The 18,265-nt window shown below is 51.1% G+C and overlaps 1 protein-coding gene across 1 annotated transcript in view; it reads left to right on the top strand.

Annotated features, from left to right (window-relative positions):
• The window catches only part of DNAJC2 (DnaJ heat shock protein family (Hsp40) member C2), a 47,985-nt gene that overhangs the window by 13,474 nt on the left and 16,246 nt on the right, over window positions 1-18,265 (top strand). The window contains exons 5-9 of the mRNA XM_088480244.1: window positions 1,628-1,769; window positions 1,910-1,990; window positions 2,113-2,178; window positions 9,483-9,574; window positions 9,853-9,974. Coding sequence (XP_088336370.1) covers window positions 1,628-1,769; window positions 1,910-1,990; window positions 2,113-2,178; window positions 9,483-9,574; window positions 9,853-9,974 — 503 coding nt within the window. The remainder of the gene's footprint in view (window positions 1-1,627; window positions 1,770-1,909; window positions 1,991-2,112; window positions 2,179-9,482; window positions 9,575-9,852; window positions 9,975-18,265) is intronic.

Genomic DNA, 18,265 nt, shown 5'->3' on the forward strand with positions numbered 1-18,265 from the left:
GATTTCTCTGCCTTCAGCAGGTTAGAAAATCACGCCGGCAGCACCTTTTTGGCAGCGCTAAGTGAACCAGCTGTTACTAAGGTGACGTCACTTACCGTCAGCTGTCTTCTCCAGTGCTGATAGTCACCTGAGGGTCCTGTTATCTGCCTCCACGTGAAGAGAGGCAATCCAGATGTCATCTGTGTAGCTGCTATTGTCAATAAAGTTTGTATAGGAAAAAAGCTCACAAAGCAGCACTGCAAGTGTTGCGTATGTACTTAACACATTCAAGTCGCACTGCCTCTCTGAGGACACCCCGTGGGGGGTGACTTTTTACTTTACGGTCCGGTTTTAGAAAACAACGCAGTAGCCGCCTCCTGCTTCGCACCGATAGCAGGCGAAGCAGGAGCTGCATTATCTCCATGGAAAGCGGAGTTTGAGTACATGGACCCCCTATATTTAAACCAATTCCTGATTTAAAAATGTCATTTTATTATTACATTTAATTAAAGGATCAGTGGCAAGACGGAATGAATTGCAGATCCATATAACATCTTTACTAATTATAGTGCTGCGTAACATGACATGATAAACCTTGAATTCTGGGTTTGTATATATCTAATGCGCCAATTGTATATTTTAGTTCATTGTAATGGTAAATATTCACTTGTTATATTAGCAGGAAGCCAGTTTTATATTTGCTACTGAAATAATTCTCTCCCCCTAAAAAAATTGTAAACAAGGAACAGTGAGGAATTGTTTGAAATTATTAGCTAATTATGGCCCTGATTCAGAGCCGGACGCTCTGACCAGAGCGCTCGCTCTGAATCAGGGCCCTCCTCCATTAATATGGAGCGTCCTCCTGGATGCTCATATAGCTGTGGGTCACCACCCACAGCATATACGAACGTGCAAAAAGATGGTCGCGATGGTCTTGACCATCGCGACCATCGGACTTGCGAGGGAAACCCTGCGGTCGGGTTTCCCAGCCGCAAGGCCAGGAGTGATTTTGGCTCTATCAGAGCCAAAATCACTCCCACTGACATCACTAGTGATGTCAGTGGGGCCGGCTTCAGACGGTAGGCGTTCCCATGGGAACGCCTCCGTCTGGCAGGCACGCCCACCAAAGGGGGCGTGCTGTCACTCAACATCGACAGCACGCCCCCTTTGGTGCGAGACCCGGAGCGATGGAAAGTCCTTCGCTCGCCGGGTCTCACGCATGCGCACGACGGAGCTCCCTCCGTCGTGCGCATGCAGAGTGGGGACCATCGACCCACTTGCGAGCATACTGAATGACCCCCTATATTTGTAAACCTGTTTAGCTGGTATATTTACAGTAAATTGGTTTGGTTTAGCTATTATTCTAAACAAGTTAGTAATAGTAAAACAAAAACGTACGTGTCGGGATCTTCTCTTGCCGGTCTTCCGGCGTCTGGATTTGAACCGCCGGTGTTTCATACCGATCCCAATTGAAGTATGTGTCGCTAGCAGTATTACAATGCAAGTATTTGGCAAAAACAATTATTTAATATTTTCATGAAGTTCATCCTCTGCTGCTCTTCTCGCGTATCACGTACAAATTTCATGTTTCCTGGTGTCAAAATGGTTGAGACATTGATGTATATTTGTTGCTTTATTTTTTTTTAAGCTAATGAAATGTTATCTGACCCTGTGAAAAGGAGAGCATTCAACAGTATTGATCCCACCTTTGACAATTCTGTACCATCTAAGAGTGAGGCAAAAGACAACTTCTTTGAAGTATATTCTTCTGTGTTTGAGAGAAACAGCAGGTACTGCACTAGACACTGTCTGATTTATTTATTTTGTCTCTTTTTTTTTTTTTTTTCTTCAACTGAATAAACTCATTTTGTTTTGCATGAAGAAATTATCACATTTATTACACACTTAACTCAGATATTTCACAATATAGGTGGTCAAACCAGAAAAATGTTCCAAAGCTTGGTACCATGAACACCTCAATTGAGGACGTAGATGCATTTTATTCTTTCTGGTAGGTTTATCGATCTATCCTGCAAATGCATCATAGAAATGAATACGCTTAGTTGCTGCATTCATGTGATATGTTATATATTAATTTTATATTATCTGTCTTTTTCTGTGTCAAAATACTAGGTACAATTTTGATTCTTGGAGAGAATTTTCTTATTTGGATGAAGAAGAAAAAGAAAAAGCTGAATGGTAAGTAGTTTTAGCCAACTTACATTATACTTACATTTGTAATTATATTATAGGTTTTGCTCTAAAGCTGTGTTACCAACTTAATTGGTGAACAATTTTGTTTACCTTTTTAGAATGGTTGTAAAAGAGGATGTGAGCTAGAGGACCAATCAGAAACTGCAATGTCAGTTATTGGTTCTCCTGCTCAATCCTAACCTTGATTTGAGGCCGTTAGACACATTACATTACAGTTTTTTAGAATATGTACTGTACTGTTCTTTACTTGTCCATGGTCAAGTCTAAAGTGTGTATACTATGTGAACTGTCTGGGCATAGGGATGAATATTTCTATATAGGCTTCCATCCAGTAATCAATAAATGCAATGAAGCAAAAGCAGATCAATGTATGAGCCCTTATAGGTGCAAATTTGCTATTTCTACTTCAGGGTCCATAGGGTATCCACAGGATACCTTGGGGTATAGGTGTGACGTCAGTCGCTGGGCACCATAGAGTTAAGCTTTTCAGCCTCCCAGGATGCACTAGGGTCCCCCTCCTATACCCCGCCCCCGAGCCAAGGCACCTCAGTTTAGTTTGGTGCCCGGCCGGCGTCGGGTGCACCTGTCGGAGTGGGGGGCTAGAAGAGCCCCTGAAGCTTTCTTCAGTGCAGCTGTGGCTGCACATCTGGATGTACAGCATGGACAGTCAGTCCTGACGTCCATGCTGTCTTCCCTACACCCCCGCCGGTACCAGAACGCCGGTACCGATCCGGGGATGCTTGTGAGCATCTGGGGTCACAGCTAGCGGTGACCCCAGATGTTCCGGACCATGGCCGGATCCAAGGGGGACAAAGGTAAGCAGCGGGGTCCCGCGGTGGGTCCCCGCTGGTCACATGGTCCTAAGTCCCCAGGCAGGGGGCTCCCTGGGGACTGGCTGCAGCGTGGAGCCAGGCGACCAACCTGCGCTTTCCACTACCCCCTGGGACAGCGGACCGCAGCAGAGCGGTAGCGCTGCAGAGTCCCAGGGGTTAAATGCATGCCAGGGGAGCGCGCCTTCCCTGTCTCACAGCCGGCGCCTCCCCCGCTGCACACAGCCCTCTCTGCATGCTGCCGACTGGTCCTGTGGCAGCGCTCCTCCCCCAGGCCAGCCTCCTCTCTGCTCCTCGGCGGCCATCTTCTCCAGAACGCATGGTGAACGCTGCTGGAAGCGCTGGACGGAAGCATCGTGGTCTGGGTCCCCCCGCATACCTCTCCTCCGCTGTGGCTCAGGTCTGTGTATGCAGCGCTGTGTCCTAGCAGGCCCTGTGTCTGTGTAGTTGAGTGATCAGCGCTGTTAGTGCAGGAATTGTTATTTCTCTGCATTGTATGTGACTGTGCTAGCGCTGCCTGTAACTTTTCTTCTCTAAACTGTCAGCTTTATTACTGTCCCTGTTCTTCTGCTAAAGCCCTTGCGGTGCGGTGCTGCAGGGTGGTCTCTCGCCTATTTAATACTTAATTGGTGAGAGAGGTCACATACGTGGTGCCATCATGTCTGAAAGTGATTTTCCCCTCCGGCTACAGTGTACCACGTGCAAAGTACCGTTAGCGGAGGGGGAGGGTAGCGCGGAGGGCCTTTGCCAGCAGTGTTTGTCCATGGCGCGGCCTATTACGGTTACAGCACCGGTACAGGAGCCGCCCTGGGCTTGTTTCGCTCAGGCGTTAACAGCTTTAGTGGGCCAGTTAGCTCCGCAGCCCGCGTTTACTCCGATGGGTTTGTCCCAGCAGTCTGTGGTGTCGTCACCCATGCAGGGGTTCCCACGACAATTGGTGGTACCCCACAGTCTCCCTATTTCCCCGCTCCCGGGTTCTCGGGAGCCAGCGTGGGTTAACTCCCTGACGAGTTCTGTACAGCACTTGTCGGATGTGTTGCAAGGGGAGTCTGTGATGCGGCCTCATAAAAGGCCGGTGGCGTCTCTGTCCGCTCCTTATGAGGATGACGAAGGGACGTCTGATGATGGGGAGATTCTGGATCCTTACGATCAGGAACCTCTCCATACTAAGGACGCTGATGCTAAGTCCAAAGTATATATTCCTGGACTTATTCGGGCGGTCCGCACAGCCTTGGTGATTGAGGACGAAGTTCCCCCAGCGGCTAAATCTAAGTATGCCTTTTTCAAAGATGTGAAGGGCGATGCCACAGTCTTTCCTCTTTCGGGTCAGTTGGTGGACCATTTAGAGGAGGCGTGGAAACAACCTGGCAAAAGATACCAGCCGCAGAGACGCCTGGCGGTGGCTTATACGTTCGCGGATAATTATTTTGCTAAGTGGGAATCCCCTCCACAGGTGGATTCTCACATGACCCGTCTTGTCCGTAGTGCCACATTGCCGATGCCATCCATGTCCTCCCTTAAGGATGCTACGGACCGCAAGGTAGAAATCTGCCTCAAGTCCACTTATTCCCTTGCAGGGGGGGCAGCACGGCCGGCTATGGCCATTTGCTGGGTTGCCAGAGCGATGGAGCGCTGGGCGGATTCATTAGAGGCTTCTTTTGAATCCGACTGTCCGGCCGAACAGGCGGAGTTGATTGGCAATCTCCGTGATTCGGCCACCTACATCAACGAGGCGGCTCTAGACATTAGTACTCTGGTGTCTAGAATTTCTTCAGCAGCGGTAGCTGCTCGTCGCACCTTGTGGCTGCGATCCTGGAAGGCGGACGCAGATTCCAAGAAAGGTCTGGAAGCGTTGCCGTTTACCGGAGAAGTTCTCTTCGGTCCGGATCTGGATAAGATTGTGGCCACGCTGGCGGCAGCCAAATCTGCTTGTCTCCCGTCGGCCGCTGCTCCTTCTGGTTCGGGACCATCGTCCTTTCGGTCATCTAGGGCCCAGGGCAGGCCCAAACCACAGTCGTTTCCTCGACAGGCTGGCCCTAAGAAATCGGTCAAGCCCCGGAAGCAGGCATGGAGTACCAGACGTCCGGCCCCCAAGCCAGATGACAAGCCTGCGGCCTGACGGTCCGGGCCTCCCTTTGGGGGATCCCAGGGTGGGAGGCCGCCTGCTACAGTTCGCCCAGTGTTGGTCGACCACTACGACAGACACTTGGGTTCTGGAGGTGGTTTCCCACGGATACGCCCTCTCCTTCCGGCACAGACCCCCGGCTCGCTTCTTCACCACGGGTCTCCCATCAGACCGGAACAAGGCTACGGAGCTGCGGAAGGTATTGCACACTATGCTCCAGGCTGGAGTTATAGTGCCTGTTCCATTCTCCCAGAGGGGCCAGGGTTTCTATTCAAATCTATTTTTGGTACAGAAACCCAATGGGTCATATCGTCCGATTCTCAACCTCAAAGCACTCAACAAGTCTTTGCGGGTCCCGAAGTTTCGGATGGAGACCCTACGGTCCATCATTCTGGCGCTGGAACCTGGGGACTACTTGGTGTCATTGGACATACAGGACGCTTACCTGCATGTCCCTATTCTTTTGCGCCATCAACAGTTCCTCAGGTTTGCAATCCACAGCGACCACTTCCAGTTTCGGGCGTTACCTTTTGGCCTGGCAACAGCACCACGTGTTTTCACCAAGGTGATGGCGGTCATGGCGGCTTCTCTGCGGCTGCAGGGAGTCCGCATGTTGCCGTATTTGGACGACCTGTTATTGGTGGCAGGATCTCCAGAGCTCCTGTTGCGCCACTTGGACCTGACCATTGCACTGCTGCAACGGCACGGCTGGCTAATCAACTGGCAGAAGTCCACTCTAATCCCGTCTCGGAGGATTCTGCATCTTGGAGCCTTATTGGACTCGGGACAGCAAAGGATCTTCGTGACGGAGGACAAGATCTCTGCTTTACAGTCAAGGGTGCGCAGTTGCCTGCACAGCCGCCGGGTGTCCTTACACTCGGCGATGAGGTTACTGGGCTCCATGGTGTCGGTGTTCGACATGGTGGAATACGCCCAGTTTCACTCCAGACCTCTGCAGCACCTGATCCTGTCCAAGTGAAACGGGCTGCCTCAGTCTCTGAAGTCCCAGACGATTGTGCTCACCCAGGAGGTTCGCCTGCCCCTTGCGTGGTGGTTACAGACGACCCACCTCAACAAGGGACGTCCGTTCTGGGTTCCAAATTGGGTCCTGTTGACAACGGACGCCAGTCTTCGGGGCTGGGGAGCAGTTTCGGGTCCACACTTGTTCCAGGGCAGGTGGACGCCGACAGAAGCGGAGCTTCCAATAAATATCTTGGAACTCCGTGCGGTCTTCAATGCTCTCCAGCAGGCACAGCGGTTTCTCCGGGGTCGCCCGGTGCAGGTCCAGTCGGACAACGCTACCACCGTGGCCTACATACACAGGCAAGGAGGAACTCGCAGTCGGGCGGCTCTCGTAGAGGTCTCTCGGATCCTGGTTTGGGCGGAGCGCAATCTTCCGGCCATATCAGCGGTCTTCATCCCGGGAGTGCTAAATTGGGAGGCGGACTTTCTAAGTCGCCAGGACGTTCATCCGGGGGAATGGTCCCTGCACCCGGACGTTTTTCAACTACTGGTGGACAGGTGGGGTCTTCCAGAAATCGACCTCATGGCGTCCCGGCACAACAACAAGTTGCCGGTGTACGGGTCTCACACAAGAGACGAAGGGGCGTCTCTGGTGGATGCTCTGTCCGTCCGGTGGACGTTCCGGTTCGCATACCTGTTCCCTCCGGTCTCCCTTCTTCCACGGGTAATCCGGAAATTCAAACAGGAAGGAGGGACGCTCCTGTTGATAGCTCCCGCGTGGCCCAGACGGCACTGGTTCTCAGACCTTCAGGGTCTGTCCGTGGACAGTCCTCTGCGGTTGCCGCTACGACCGGACCTTCTGTATCAGGGTCCTTGCCTTCACCCGGACCTGACTCAGCTGTCTTTGACGGCGTGGCTGTTGAGACGGCCATGCTGAGGTCCCGGGGGTTTTCCAGCTCTGTGGTGCGTACCATGTTACGAGCTCGGAAACCGTCTTCCGCGAGGATATACCATCGCGTGTGGCATACGTTCTTCCAGTGGTGTCGACCGAGAGGTTATGCACCGCGGGAGTTTCGTCTGTCTCGGATTCTCGCCTTCCTGCAAGCGGGACTAGATCATGGGCTTCGCCTTGCTTCTTTGAAGGTACAGGTTTCGGCCCTATCTGTCTGGTTTCACCGTAGGATTGCTACAATCCCAGATGTGCGCACCTTTATGCAGGGTGTTCTCCGCATTCAGCCGCCCTTTGTTCCACCTGTGGCGCCTTGGGATTTGGCTGTGGTCCTGAGGGCTCTCCAAGGACCGCCGTTTGAACCACTGGGCTCAGTGGATCTTAAATGGCTAACAGCTAAGACTGTTTTCCTTCTGGCCATTGCTTCGGCCAGACGTGTTTCTGAGTTAGGGGCTCTTTCTTGTAGACTCCCTTTTTCTTGGTTTTTTATGGGAACAGGGCAGTGCTCCGCACTCGGCCCGAGTTTCTTCCCAAAGTTGTTTCCCAGTTTCATGTTAACGAGGAAATAGTTGTTCCGGCCTTTAACTCACCGGGTCTTTCCGTGGGTGAGGCCTCTTTGGATGTTGTGCGGGCCTTAAGGACTTATGTTGACCGCACTTCTTCGTTTAGGAAGTCGGACGCTTTGTTTGTCCTCTATGGCTTCCGTAAGAAGGGTTGGCCTGCTTCAAAGCAAACTTTGGCAGCCTGGATCCGTATGGCTATTTCTGAAGCTTATCTTCATGAAGGCCTACCGGTCCCTCCTTCTCTGAAGGCTCATTCCACTAGGTCTGTGAGTCCTTCGTGGGCAGCTCGACGTGGTGCCTCGGCAGTTCAGATCTGCAAGGCTGCTACGTGGTCCTCTGTCCATACCTTCGTGAGGTATTACAGGTTTGACACCTTCGCCTCTCAGGATGCTTCCTTCGGGCGGCGGATTCTCCTTTCTGCACAGGAGCATCCCCACCCTTAAAGGATACTGCTTTGGGACATCCCCAAGGTATCCTGTGGATACCCTATGGACCCTGAAGTAGAAAATATGAGATATGGTAAGAACTTACCCTTGTTATCTCTATTTCTACGAAGTCCATAGGGTTCCACAGGACTCCCGCCCTGTCGCACCTGTGCTGCAGATGGGCTTTGCTCTGGTCACCGGTTTTCCGTCTCCCTCTGGTGAGAATGTGAATCTTGTATGTGTCCAGATCTTTTTTCTCTCTCTTCCTTCTCCTCCTCCGGCCTATGGCTTGATAACTAACTGAGGTGCCTTGGCTCGGGGGCGGGGTATAGGAGGGGGACCCTAGTGCATCCTGGGAGGCTGAAAAGCTTAACTCTATGGTGCCCAGCGACTGACGTCACACCTATACCCCAAGGTATCCTGTGGAACCCTATGGACTTCGTAGAAATAGAGATAACAAGGGTAAGTTCTTACCATATCTCATTTTTTTTTTTCCTTTGAACCCAACTGTGAATCCATTGACTGACAATTTCACTGCATTCTATGCATTATGTGTGTGTGTGTGTATTTATTACAACAGGAGAAGGAATCAACTTAATAATTAATGCAAGTGATTTTGGAGACTTAATATAGTTAACTGGCTAATATTTTTTTTTCAAGAAATGTCCCCAAAATTTTAGCTATTTTAAACCTGATTCAGTAGTTTTTGTTTTTTTTATATACAAACATGTAGATTTGTTAATATAATTCACTGAATCACGTTTATGTAGCTATTATTAACGTCATTTGAAAATTATACAAAAATAATTATGGGAACATATTTGGAAATAATTTTTAATACAGTTAAAAAAGCAAGAGAAGCCAGCAGCAGGGGGTAGGGCACTACTGACGAATGCCCATCACTGCTGTGGCACTGCCTGGGAGGGGGAAAATACTTGGGAGGCGCAGCTGCTTCAGGATTGCCGATCATTGTCTGATGTGGCAATGAAGAGCTGCCCGCGGGTGTTCTGAACTCCCTAACCCTGTGGTGAAGGAATATTGCCTTCCTGTAGCTGTGGCTGAGCAATCCTGCTAGGAACGCCCTTCACTGTGGCCTGTGCAGAAGATGGGGACTGCAGGGGATTGGAGGGAGCAGAGGGGCCGACACTGCCTACTAAGCCCGGCGGCTGCTGGAAGATTACCTTCAAGCTGCCGTCCATCGGCGGTTCTGACCTTGTTGCATCGGATGTGACTGTGTCAGGGAATGCCCAGTTTGGCGTGGTCGCCTCTCACACCATGCCATCTCATTCATCCACAACAAGTGAAGTGCTTCACACACCTATACAACTTGTTAGGTTAGTAGTTGTCTTTAGTTTAAATCATGCATCATTTTGGTAAGCCTGTTTTTTATGTTTAATTTTACCATTAAATTGTATTACATGTTTCTGCTGACAGCCGTGATGAGAGGAGGTGGATTGAAAAACAGAACAGAGCTGCACGAGCACAAAGGAAAAAAGAAGAGATGAATAGGATAAGAACATTAGTTGGTATATGTCAATATTTTCTCAGAGCATTGACATACAATGCTACTTACATTCAGCTTTATCTGTTACATGTACCAATCCATAAATATTTTTCCTACATCTTTCTTCCACTTAGTGCATTGAGACAGTATGGGAACATCAGTAATATGCAGTCTGCTGTGTTCCAGATTACCCAACAAACTTCCTAAATAAACTAGTTTAGAAGCCCAGATCACACATGAAAGTATAGATCCTTTCCCATGTGTGCAGGCTCTACATATGCAACTCTTCTGTTCTTCTAGACAATGCATATAGCAGTGACCCTAGAATAAAGAAATTCAAAGAGGAGGAGAAAGCGAGGAAAGAAGCAGAAAAGAAAGCCAAAGTGGATGCTAGAAGAAAAGAGCAAGAAGAGAAAGAAAAGGTGATATCATCCATGCAGCTCACCCATATGTATTCACATAATACACATTTACCACTATATACAATTAAACTTGCAAATGCTGGTAGAAAAGCAATTACTAAACGAAGGCTAGCAGGAGAAGTTCCTCAACACTGATAAAGAGCAATGCATTAGAGGAATCTGCTAAGGGAAGTTATTAGCATACAGTCAGGTCCATAAATATTGGGACATTGACAGAATTTTCAGATTTTCAAAGCCTTTGTGGTGGTGAATAGAGGACAAAATATGAAAATTCTGTCAATGTCCCAATATTTATGGACCTGACTGTATATCCCTGGTGTTGGATGATAACAATCATGGCTTTAGGAACCTAGATGGTGCTTTCTGTGCTATCCATAAGAGACAGGGCCCTGGAAAAATAACTGACTCATCCAATGCTTTTTCCAGTGTGTTACATAGGAGGTTGGCGCAATATAGAGTGTTTTTTAGAGTGTGAAAGGTCCCCCCCCCAAAAAAAAGTAAAACTTAACCAGTGGGCAGTTCATAGTGAAATATTAGTAATCCTTGACATCCACCACTCTGTCTAAACGTCATTGACTAGCTGTAGACTCAGTGCCTATAGGGTCTATTTACTAAGCCTCGGATGGAGATAAAGTACCAGCCAATCAGCTCCTGCCATGTAACAGGCTGTGTTTGAAAAATTGTTAGTTAGGAGCTGATTGGTTGGTACTTATTCTCCATCAGAGTTCTCTCTGTACCTTGCTGTGTTGAATACAGTATAGGTACATGGTCTGGTCCTTGCTTCCACTCAGCAGACTGCAGCATGAACAGGGGCACCTAGCTTGCAGATTAGCCTTGGTGTTTAAATGGATGACATGGGTTACTCATATATTGGGGACTGGGTTATAATTCTGGTATTTTACTCAAATCTGAATTTTCTATTTAATTTCTCTTTAAGGTAAGATTGTAATAGAATCGTACACAAAAAAACAGGTATTTTGTGATCTATTAATTCAGTGTAGCTAGTGGCTGTCACACTCATTTAGGCAACTCATCATGATGTAGCCCAGAGTTTCCCAAACTCCACCACTACAGTCCAGGTTTTAAGGCTATCCAAGCTTGAGCCTGGATGGTTAAATCAAACTGACTGAGGTACTAATTAAGTCATCTGCGCTATGAATATCCTTAAAACATGAACTGTAATGGCAGGGTTTGGGAACCTGTGTCGTAGCCTATTTTAGCAACCATCTTCCCTCTCCCCGATCTCGTATCTCCCATTCATCACATGCTTGAACTTCATCTTATTTCTCCCTGCCTTTACACCCTTCTTCTTACAATTCTACCTTTGTCTCCTCTCCCCTAGCTACTATATTTCAACATTCCCATTGACAATGCTACCTTCAGGCTCCTCACTTCCTCCCATGGTCTTCCTGTTTTACCCACAGCCTCAGTCATGCCCTTGACCTTTTCTCCCACTCCTGAAACATTTCTAATTTCTCTAGCTCTTGTTTCCTGCTTTCCAACCACCACATTCTCTCCTCCTCCTTCTCACCCCCTGCTTCCAAAATCTCCTCCATCAAGTGTGATTGACAACCTTGATCCTGACACCTTCACCACAATCAAATCCTCTCTGGTATTTCTGTCCAAACCATATTTCTACTTCAGGGTCCATAGGGGGTCCACAGGGTTGACCTTGGGGTATAGCTGGATCTGGATCCACGGGCACCACGCAGTTAAAGCTTTGCTGCTCCCAGGATGCACTTGGGTCCGTCCTCCTCTATACCCCGCCCCGGCCACAGGCACCTCAGTTTTAGTTGGTGCCCGGCCGGAGTCGGGTCACCCTGTCTCAGTGGGGCTGCAGGAGCAGCCCCTAAGCTTTATTTTAAAAGAGAAATTTTTTATTTTTTTCTTCTTTTTTTACACTTTTAGAGCGGCAGCATCAGACTGTCCTGTAGGACGTCCACGCTGCCGCTCCTTCTCCCCGCTGGCGCCGCGACGCCAGTACAGCTCTGGGGATCGCGGCGGGACCCCAGAGCCTGTACTAGCCGGGCTCTGGGGACTCCCTTGACTGCTGCCGGACGCGACGGGGATCAGGTAAGCCGCGGGTCGCAATGCAGTCAGGAGCCTCCGGTCTCTGGGGACAGACCGGAGGCGCTAGCGGCGGCGGCGGGCTCCCCCTCAATTGAGGAATACCCCGCGTGTCCGCTAGACCACCAGGGTATCAGGCTGGTAGCGGGACCGGCAACCCGGGGGTTAATTGCTAGCCAGGGGAGGCAGCCTTCCCTGTCTAGCGGCTCCTCCCCTCAGCTCAGCGCGCCTTTCAACAAGCAGTCTGGCGTCGCTGAGCTGCTCTTATCTCTCGGCCACTCCTCCTCTGAGGTCTCCGGCGGCCATCTTTACTGGCACATCGCAGACTCCCAGGCGGTATCAAGTGGACCGGTCCCCCTGTGTACCTCTCCCCTGCTAAAGGACAGTGTACACAGCGCTATAGCCCTCCCAGACACTGAATCTGGGCGGTTGATTGTAGCGGAAGGTGCAGTGAGTACTAACTTTTCTGCATTGTATGTGACTATTGCTAGTGCTGCCTGTCTGTGACTTATTCTCCTTGCTGTCAGCTTATAACTATCCCTTTCCTTCTCCTACGGCCCGGCAGGTGTGTGGGGGAAGGGCGTTTTTCTGAGACCCTCACTTATATAAAACACGTATTTGTGGGGTCAGTCACATACTGTTGTGTGCTACACAGTACCATATCTGAGCTGTTGTGTCGCATACTGGTGAGTGCGCGGGTGTTAAAACCGTAATTCCTCTGGTGATACCTATTTCTTGTGTATTTACGGTATCATGTCGGATGAGGAGACTGAGCGCTCTGTGGCTCCTGTGCTATTTTCCTGCAGACGCTGTGCTGCTGGAGTTGATGGGGAGGACTTATCTCAGGATGGTCTGTGCGGGCGGTGCCAGCTGGTACCGGGCCCCTCCAACCCCCCTGTATCACAGGACCCTCCTTGGGCGATGTTTTCACAGGTGCTGGCGTCTATTGCGGACCGGTTATCGGTCCCTTCTAGGGCGTTACCGCAGCCCACCATCCCCCATTCCCCGAGGGTTCCACAAATGTTGCGGTCTTCCCCCGGGGCCCAGACTGTGGGTCCTTACTCGGGACTGCCTGTGTATGTGCAGTCTTCCCCAGGGACGTGTCAGTCTGTAGTGCCTTTGCAGAGTGTTGCTCCGACGGCTCCTCCGCCTTGGGTGGATGTTCTATCCAGCTCCGTACAGAGTCTGGCGGCTTCATCCTCGGCGTTTCAGTCTATGTTGCAAGGTGATGTGCCACCAAGGGTGTCTAAACGTCCGGTTGTGAGTTCACTAGCTGCGCAGTTGTCGGACTCGGAAGTGTCCTCAGATGATGGAGAAATCCATGAGGACTCTGACTCTGATGTCATGGGGCAGGAGGTGGAAGCTAAGTCCTCCATTAATGTTCCAGCCTTAGTTAGGGCGGTGCGGGATATCCTACATGTTGAGGATGATGCGCCGGCTCCTAGGTCGAAGTTTCCTAATTTTAAAAAGGCCAAGGTGACCTCAACTGTGTTCCCCCTGTCTGATCAATTATCGGATCATATGGCGGCGGCCTGGCAATTACCTAGTAAGAGGTTCCATCCACAGAAGAGGTTGGCGGCGAACTATCCTTTTCCTGAAGCTCATTGCAGGAAATGGGAAACTCCGCCGGCGGTGGATTCCCACGTTACCCGCTTGATCAAAAGCGCGACGTTGCCATTGCCGTCTATCTCCTCTTTGAAGGATCCCACGGACAGGAAGGTGGAGACTTGTTTAAAGTCCATTTATTCTCTTTCCGGGGCGGTGGCTCGCCCGTCCATGGCTATCTCCTGGGTGGCTAAAGCCATTGAGGCATGGGCCAATGCCTTGGAGGATACCTTTCCTGATGAGGCTCCGGATATCCAGAGAGCGTTAGTGGGACAGATGCGGGATGCAGCTTCCTATATTGGGGAAGCGTCTTTGGATGCCAGCCTGCTCACTTCTAGGGTGTCGGCTGCAGCGGTATCTGCTCGGCGCTCCCTGTGGCTGAGGTCCTGGAGGGCTGATGCAGATTCAAAAAAGGGTCTGGAGGCCTTGCCTTTTAATGGTGATTTACTATTTGGTCCGGATTTGGACAGAATAGTGGATACTTTGGCTAAGTCCAAGTCGGCTTTTCTCCCTTCGGCCTCTGCGCCGGCTAAAGTGAGGAGCTCTGCCTTTCGGTCCTTTCGGGTTCAGGGTAAGGCCAAGGGCCAGTCCTTCCCGAGACATTCGGCGACCAAGGCCGCACCCAAGCCCAAGAAGCAGGCATGGAGTGCTCGGCGCCCTTCTTCCAAGCAGGAGGATAAGCCTGCTGCCTGATGGGACGGGCCTCTCTCTGGGGGACCCCAGAGTGGGAGGCCGACTTCTCCAATTCGCCCAGTGTTGGCACAATACCACCACGGATGCCTGGGTTCGAGAAGTAGTCTCTCAGGGGTACGCCCTGTCTTTTCGGTTCAGGCCGCCCCACCAGTTTTTCTGTACGAGTCCTTCTCTGGACAAGACCAAAGCTGGTCAGATTCAGGTAGCTATAGAATCCTTGCTACAAGCAGGGGTCATTGTTCCCGTTCCGCAGTCTCAGCGCGGGACGGGGTACTATTCTACTCTGTTTCTGGTACAGAAACCCAATGGTTCTCATCGCCCTATCCTGAATTTGAAGTCTCTGAACAGATACCTCAGAGTTCCCAGGTTCAGGATGGAAACGTTACGTTCCATCATTCTGGCGATGGAACCCGGGGATTATATGGTCTCCCTCGATATCCAGGACGCCTATCTCCATGTGCCCATAGCACCGGCACATCAGCGGTATCTGAGGTTTGCTATCCTGAACCATCACTACCAATTTCGGGCGTTGCCTTTTGGCCTTTCCACGGCTCCGAGGGTGTTCACCAAGGTGATGGCGGTTATGGCTGCCCACCTTCGGGGTCAGGGTCTACGTCTGTTGCCGTACCTGGACGATCTTCTGCTGCTGGCGAGCTCCCCGGAGGTGCTTCTTCGACATCTCCACCTGACCATTGCTTGTCTTCAAGCACACGGGTGGTTGATAAACTGGAAGAAGTCCTCCCTGATTCCATCACAGCGGATGGTTCATTTGGGAGCCCTGCTGGATTCTCATCAGCAGCGGATTTTCCTGACTCCAGAGAAGGTCTCCTCCCTGCAGCTGCGGATACACAGTTGCCTGAGCAGTTGCCGCCTGTCGGTCCATTCAGCTATGAGAGTTCTGGGGTCCATGGTGTCGACATTCGACATGGTGGAATTTGCCCAGTTCCATTCCCGGCCCCTGCAGGGGCTGATTCTATCGGAATGGAACGGGTTACCTCACCGGATCCGCTCTCAGATGCTGGTGTTGTCCGCGGAGGTTCGGCAGTCTTTGGCTTGGTGGCTTCAGACGGTGCATCTGGTCGAGGGGCGCCCCTTTTGGATCCCGGACTGGGTCCTGCTCACGACGGATGCCAGTCTTCGGGGTTGGGGGGCAGTGACCGGCTCATTATCGCTTCAGGGTCGTTGGTCCGCGGAAGAAGCACTTCTCCCCATCAACATCCTGGAACTGCGGGCTGTGTACAGGGCCCTGCAGTCGTCCGGCCCCGCTCTTCACGGAAGGGCGGTTCAGGTGCAGTCCGACAACGCCACCACGGTGGCGTACATCAATCACCAAGGGGGAACTCGCAGTCGGGCAGCAATGTCGGAGGTGTCTCGCATTCTTGCTTGGGCGGAGTGTCACGTTCCAGCGATCTCGGCAGTCTTCATTCCCGGAGTCCTCAATTGGGAGGCGGACTTCCTCAGCCGTCACGATGTGCATCCCGGGGAATGGTCGCTTCACCCAGAGGTGTTTCAGCTACTCGTGGACAGGTGGGGGCTGCCGGAGCTGGACTTGATGGCCTCCCGTCACAATCACAAGTTGCCCGTTTACGGGTCAAGGACAAGAGACGCAGGCGCCTGTCTGGTAGACGCTCTGTCGGTGAAATGGACGTTTCACCTGGCGTATCTGTTTCCTCCGATATCCTTACTTCCTCGGGTTCTGCGGAAATTCAAGCAGGACGGCGGCACGCTCGTGCTGGTGGCTCCGGCGTGGCCCAGACGTCCTTGGTATTCCGATCTGAGGTGCCTCTCCATCGACGCTCCGTACCTTCTTCCTCAGCGTCGGGACCTGTTGTCTCAGGGGCCCTGCCTTTACCCGGATCTGGGTCGGCTGTCTTTGACGGCGTGGCTCTTGAGACAGCCGTCTTGAGGTCTAGGGGTTTCTCCAGTTCAGTGATTGGTACCATGCTTAGGGCACGCAAGCCTGCCTCCGCGCGGATTTACCACAGGGTGTGGCGCACTTATTTTCAATGGTGTGAATCCAGAAACTATGATCCGCAGGTGTTCCGGGTTTCCAGAATCTTGGAATTTCTTCAATCGGGTTTGGACCTCGGCTTACGCCTGGCCTCTCTGAAGGTTCATGTGTCTGCTTTGTCCGTGTGGTTTCAGCGACGGATTGCTACACTGCCAGATGTTTACACCTTTTTCCAAGGTGTTCTCAGGATCCAGCCTCCCTTCGTGCCTCCGGTGGCTCCGTGGGACTTGACGGTGGTACTGAGGGTCTTGCAGGGTCCTCCTTTTGAGCCGCTTGAGTCGGTGGAGCTCAAGTGGCTGACGTTTAAGACCATTTTTCTCCTGGCAATTGCTTCGGCCAGGAGGGTTTCAGAATTGGGGGCGCTTTCCTGTCGCCCTCCTTTTCTGATTTTTCACCAGGACAGGGCAGTGCTCCGCACGCGTCCTGAGTTTCTGCCCAAAGTGGTTTCAAAGTTCCACATTAATCAGGAACTTGTTGTGCCAGCTTTTCAGTCACCTGATCTTTCGGCTGGTGAGGCTTCCTTGGATGTGGTCCGGGCACTTAGAATCTATGTGGACCGGACTGCTTCGGTTAGGAAGTCGGATTCTTTGTTTGTCCTCTTCGGTTTTCACAAGAGGGGTTGGCCTGCCAACAAGCAAACGTTAGCCCGTTGGCTTCGTTCAGTTATTTGTGAGGCTTATGCGCAGGAGGGTTTACCTGTGCCAGCCTCTGTTAAGGCTCATTCCACTCGTTCTGTGGGTCCCTCTTGGGCTGCTAGACGTGGCGCCTCCGCTGTTCAGCTGTGTAAGGCGGCTACTTGGTCTTCAATTCAGACGTTTTTGAGGTTTTATGCGTTTGACACCTTCGCCTCTCAGGATGCATCCTTTGGGCGCCGGGTACTCCTTTCAGCACAGGAGCGTCCCCGCCCTTAGTTGAACTGCTTTGGGACATCCCCAAGGTCAACCCTGTGGACCCCCTATGGACCCTGAAGTAGAAAACAAGAGATATGGTAAGAACTTACCTTTGTTATCTCTGTTTCTACGAAGTCCATAGGGTCCACAGGGCGCCCGCCCTGACGCACCTGGCTTCAAATGGGCTGTGTGGCTGGTCACCGGTTTTCCGTCTCCCATTTCTGTGAGTATGGTTTCTTGTGTGTTCCAGTCTTCCTTCTCTCTGTTTAGTCTCCTCCTCCGGCCTTAGCTGCTTACCAACTGAGGTGCCTGTGGCCGGGGCGGGGTATAGAGGAGGACGGACCCAAGTGCATCCTGGGAGCAGCAAAGCTTTAACTGCGTGGTGCCCGTGGATCCAGATCCAGCTATACCCCAAGGTCAACCCTGTAGACCCTATGGACTTCGTAGAAACAGAGATAACAAAGGTAAGTTCTTACCATATCTCTTGTTTTACCCTGTGCCACTAATCCTTTTCTTCCTCTCCTGACTCATCTGCCCCTGCCACTTAAGTCAGCTGCCCATGGATCAAATATACCAACTCTTTGCCAAATGTCTGTGGAAAAAGTCACACTTGCTGACTTTTTTTCATTTTTCAATTTTTCTCTCTTCCTGTAGCCCTGTCTTTACACTTGCCAAAAAGTTATTCTCCTAATGATGTGGGGATTGGCAGGCCAGTCACTGTATCTGGACTAAGTGGAGCCGTCTGTGTAGGCTAAGCTTTGTTCCCTGGGGGGATGGGGGTCAAAAATATACCAGTTTGCTCTGCCATTAATGGTGGTGAACCATTGGACCTCCCATTGATGGCAAAACCATCGACTATAGGTGGCCATCCCTAGTTGCTCCTCACTGCTTCCGCTCTACTTGCCCCCTTGAACCCACAACCTCCCATCTGCTCTGATCTCTTTTACCAAACGCCTTTCTAGGGTTCTCTCACTTTTTCAAGCTTTGCCTCTTCTCTGGTATTTCCACCTCCTTCAAACCTGCAT

Source organism: Taudactylus pleione, unplaced genomic scaffold (genome assembly GCF_031769625.1).
Source record: "Taudactylus pleione unplaced genomic scaffold, aTauple2 ptg000251l, whole genome shotgun sequence".
Lineage (NCBI taxonomy): Eukaryota > Metazoa > Chordata > Amphibia > Anura > Myobatrachidae > Taudactylus > Taudactylus pleione.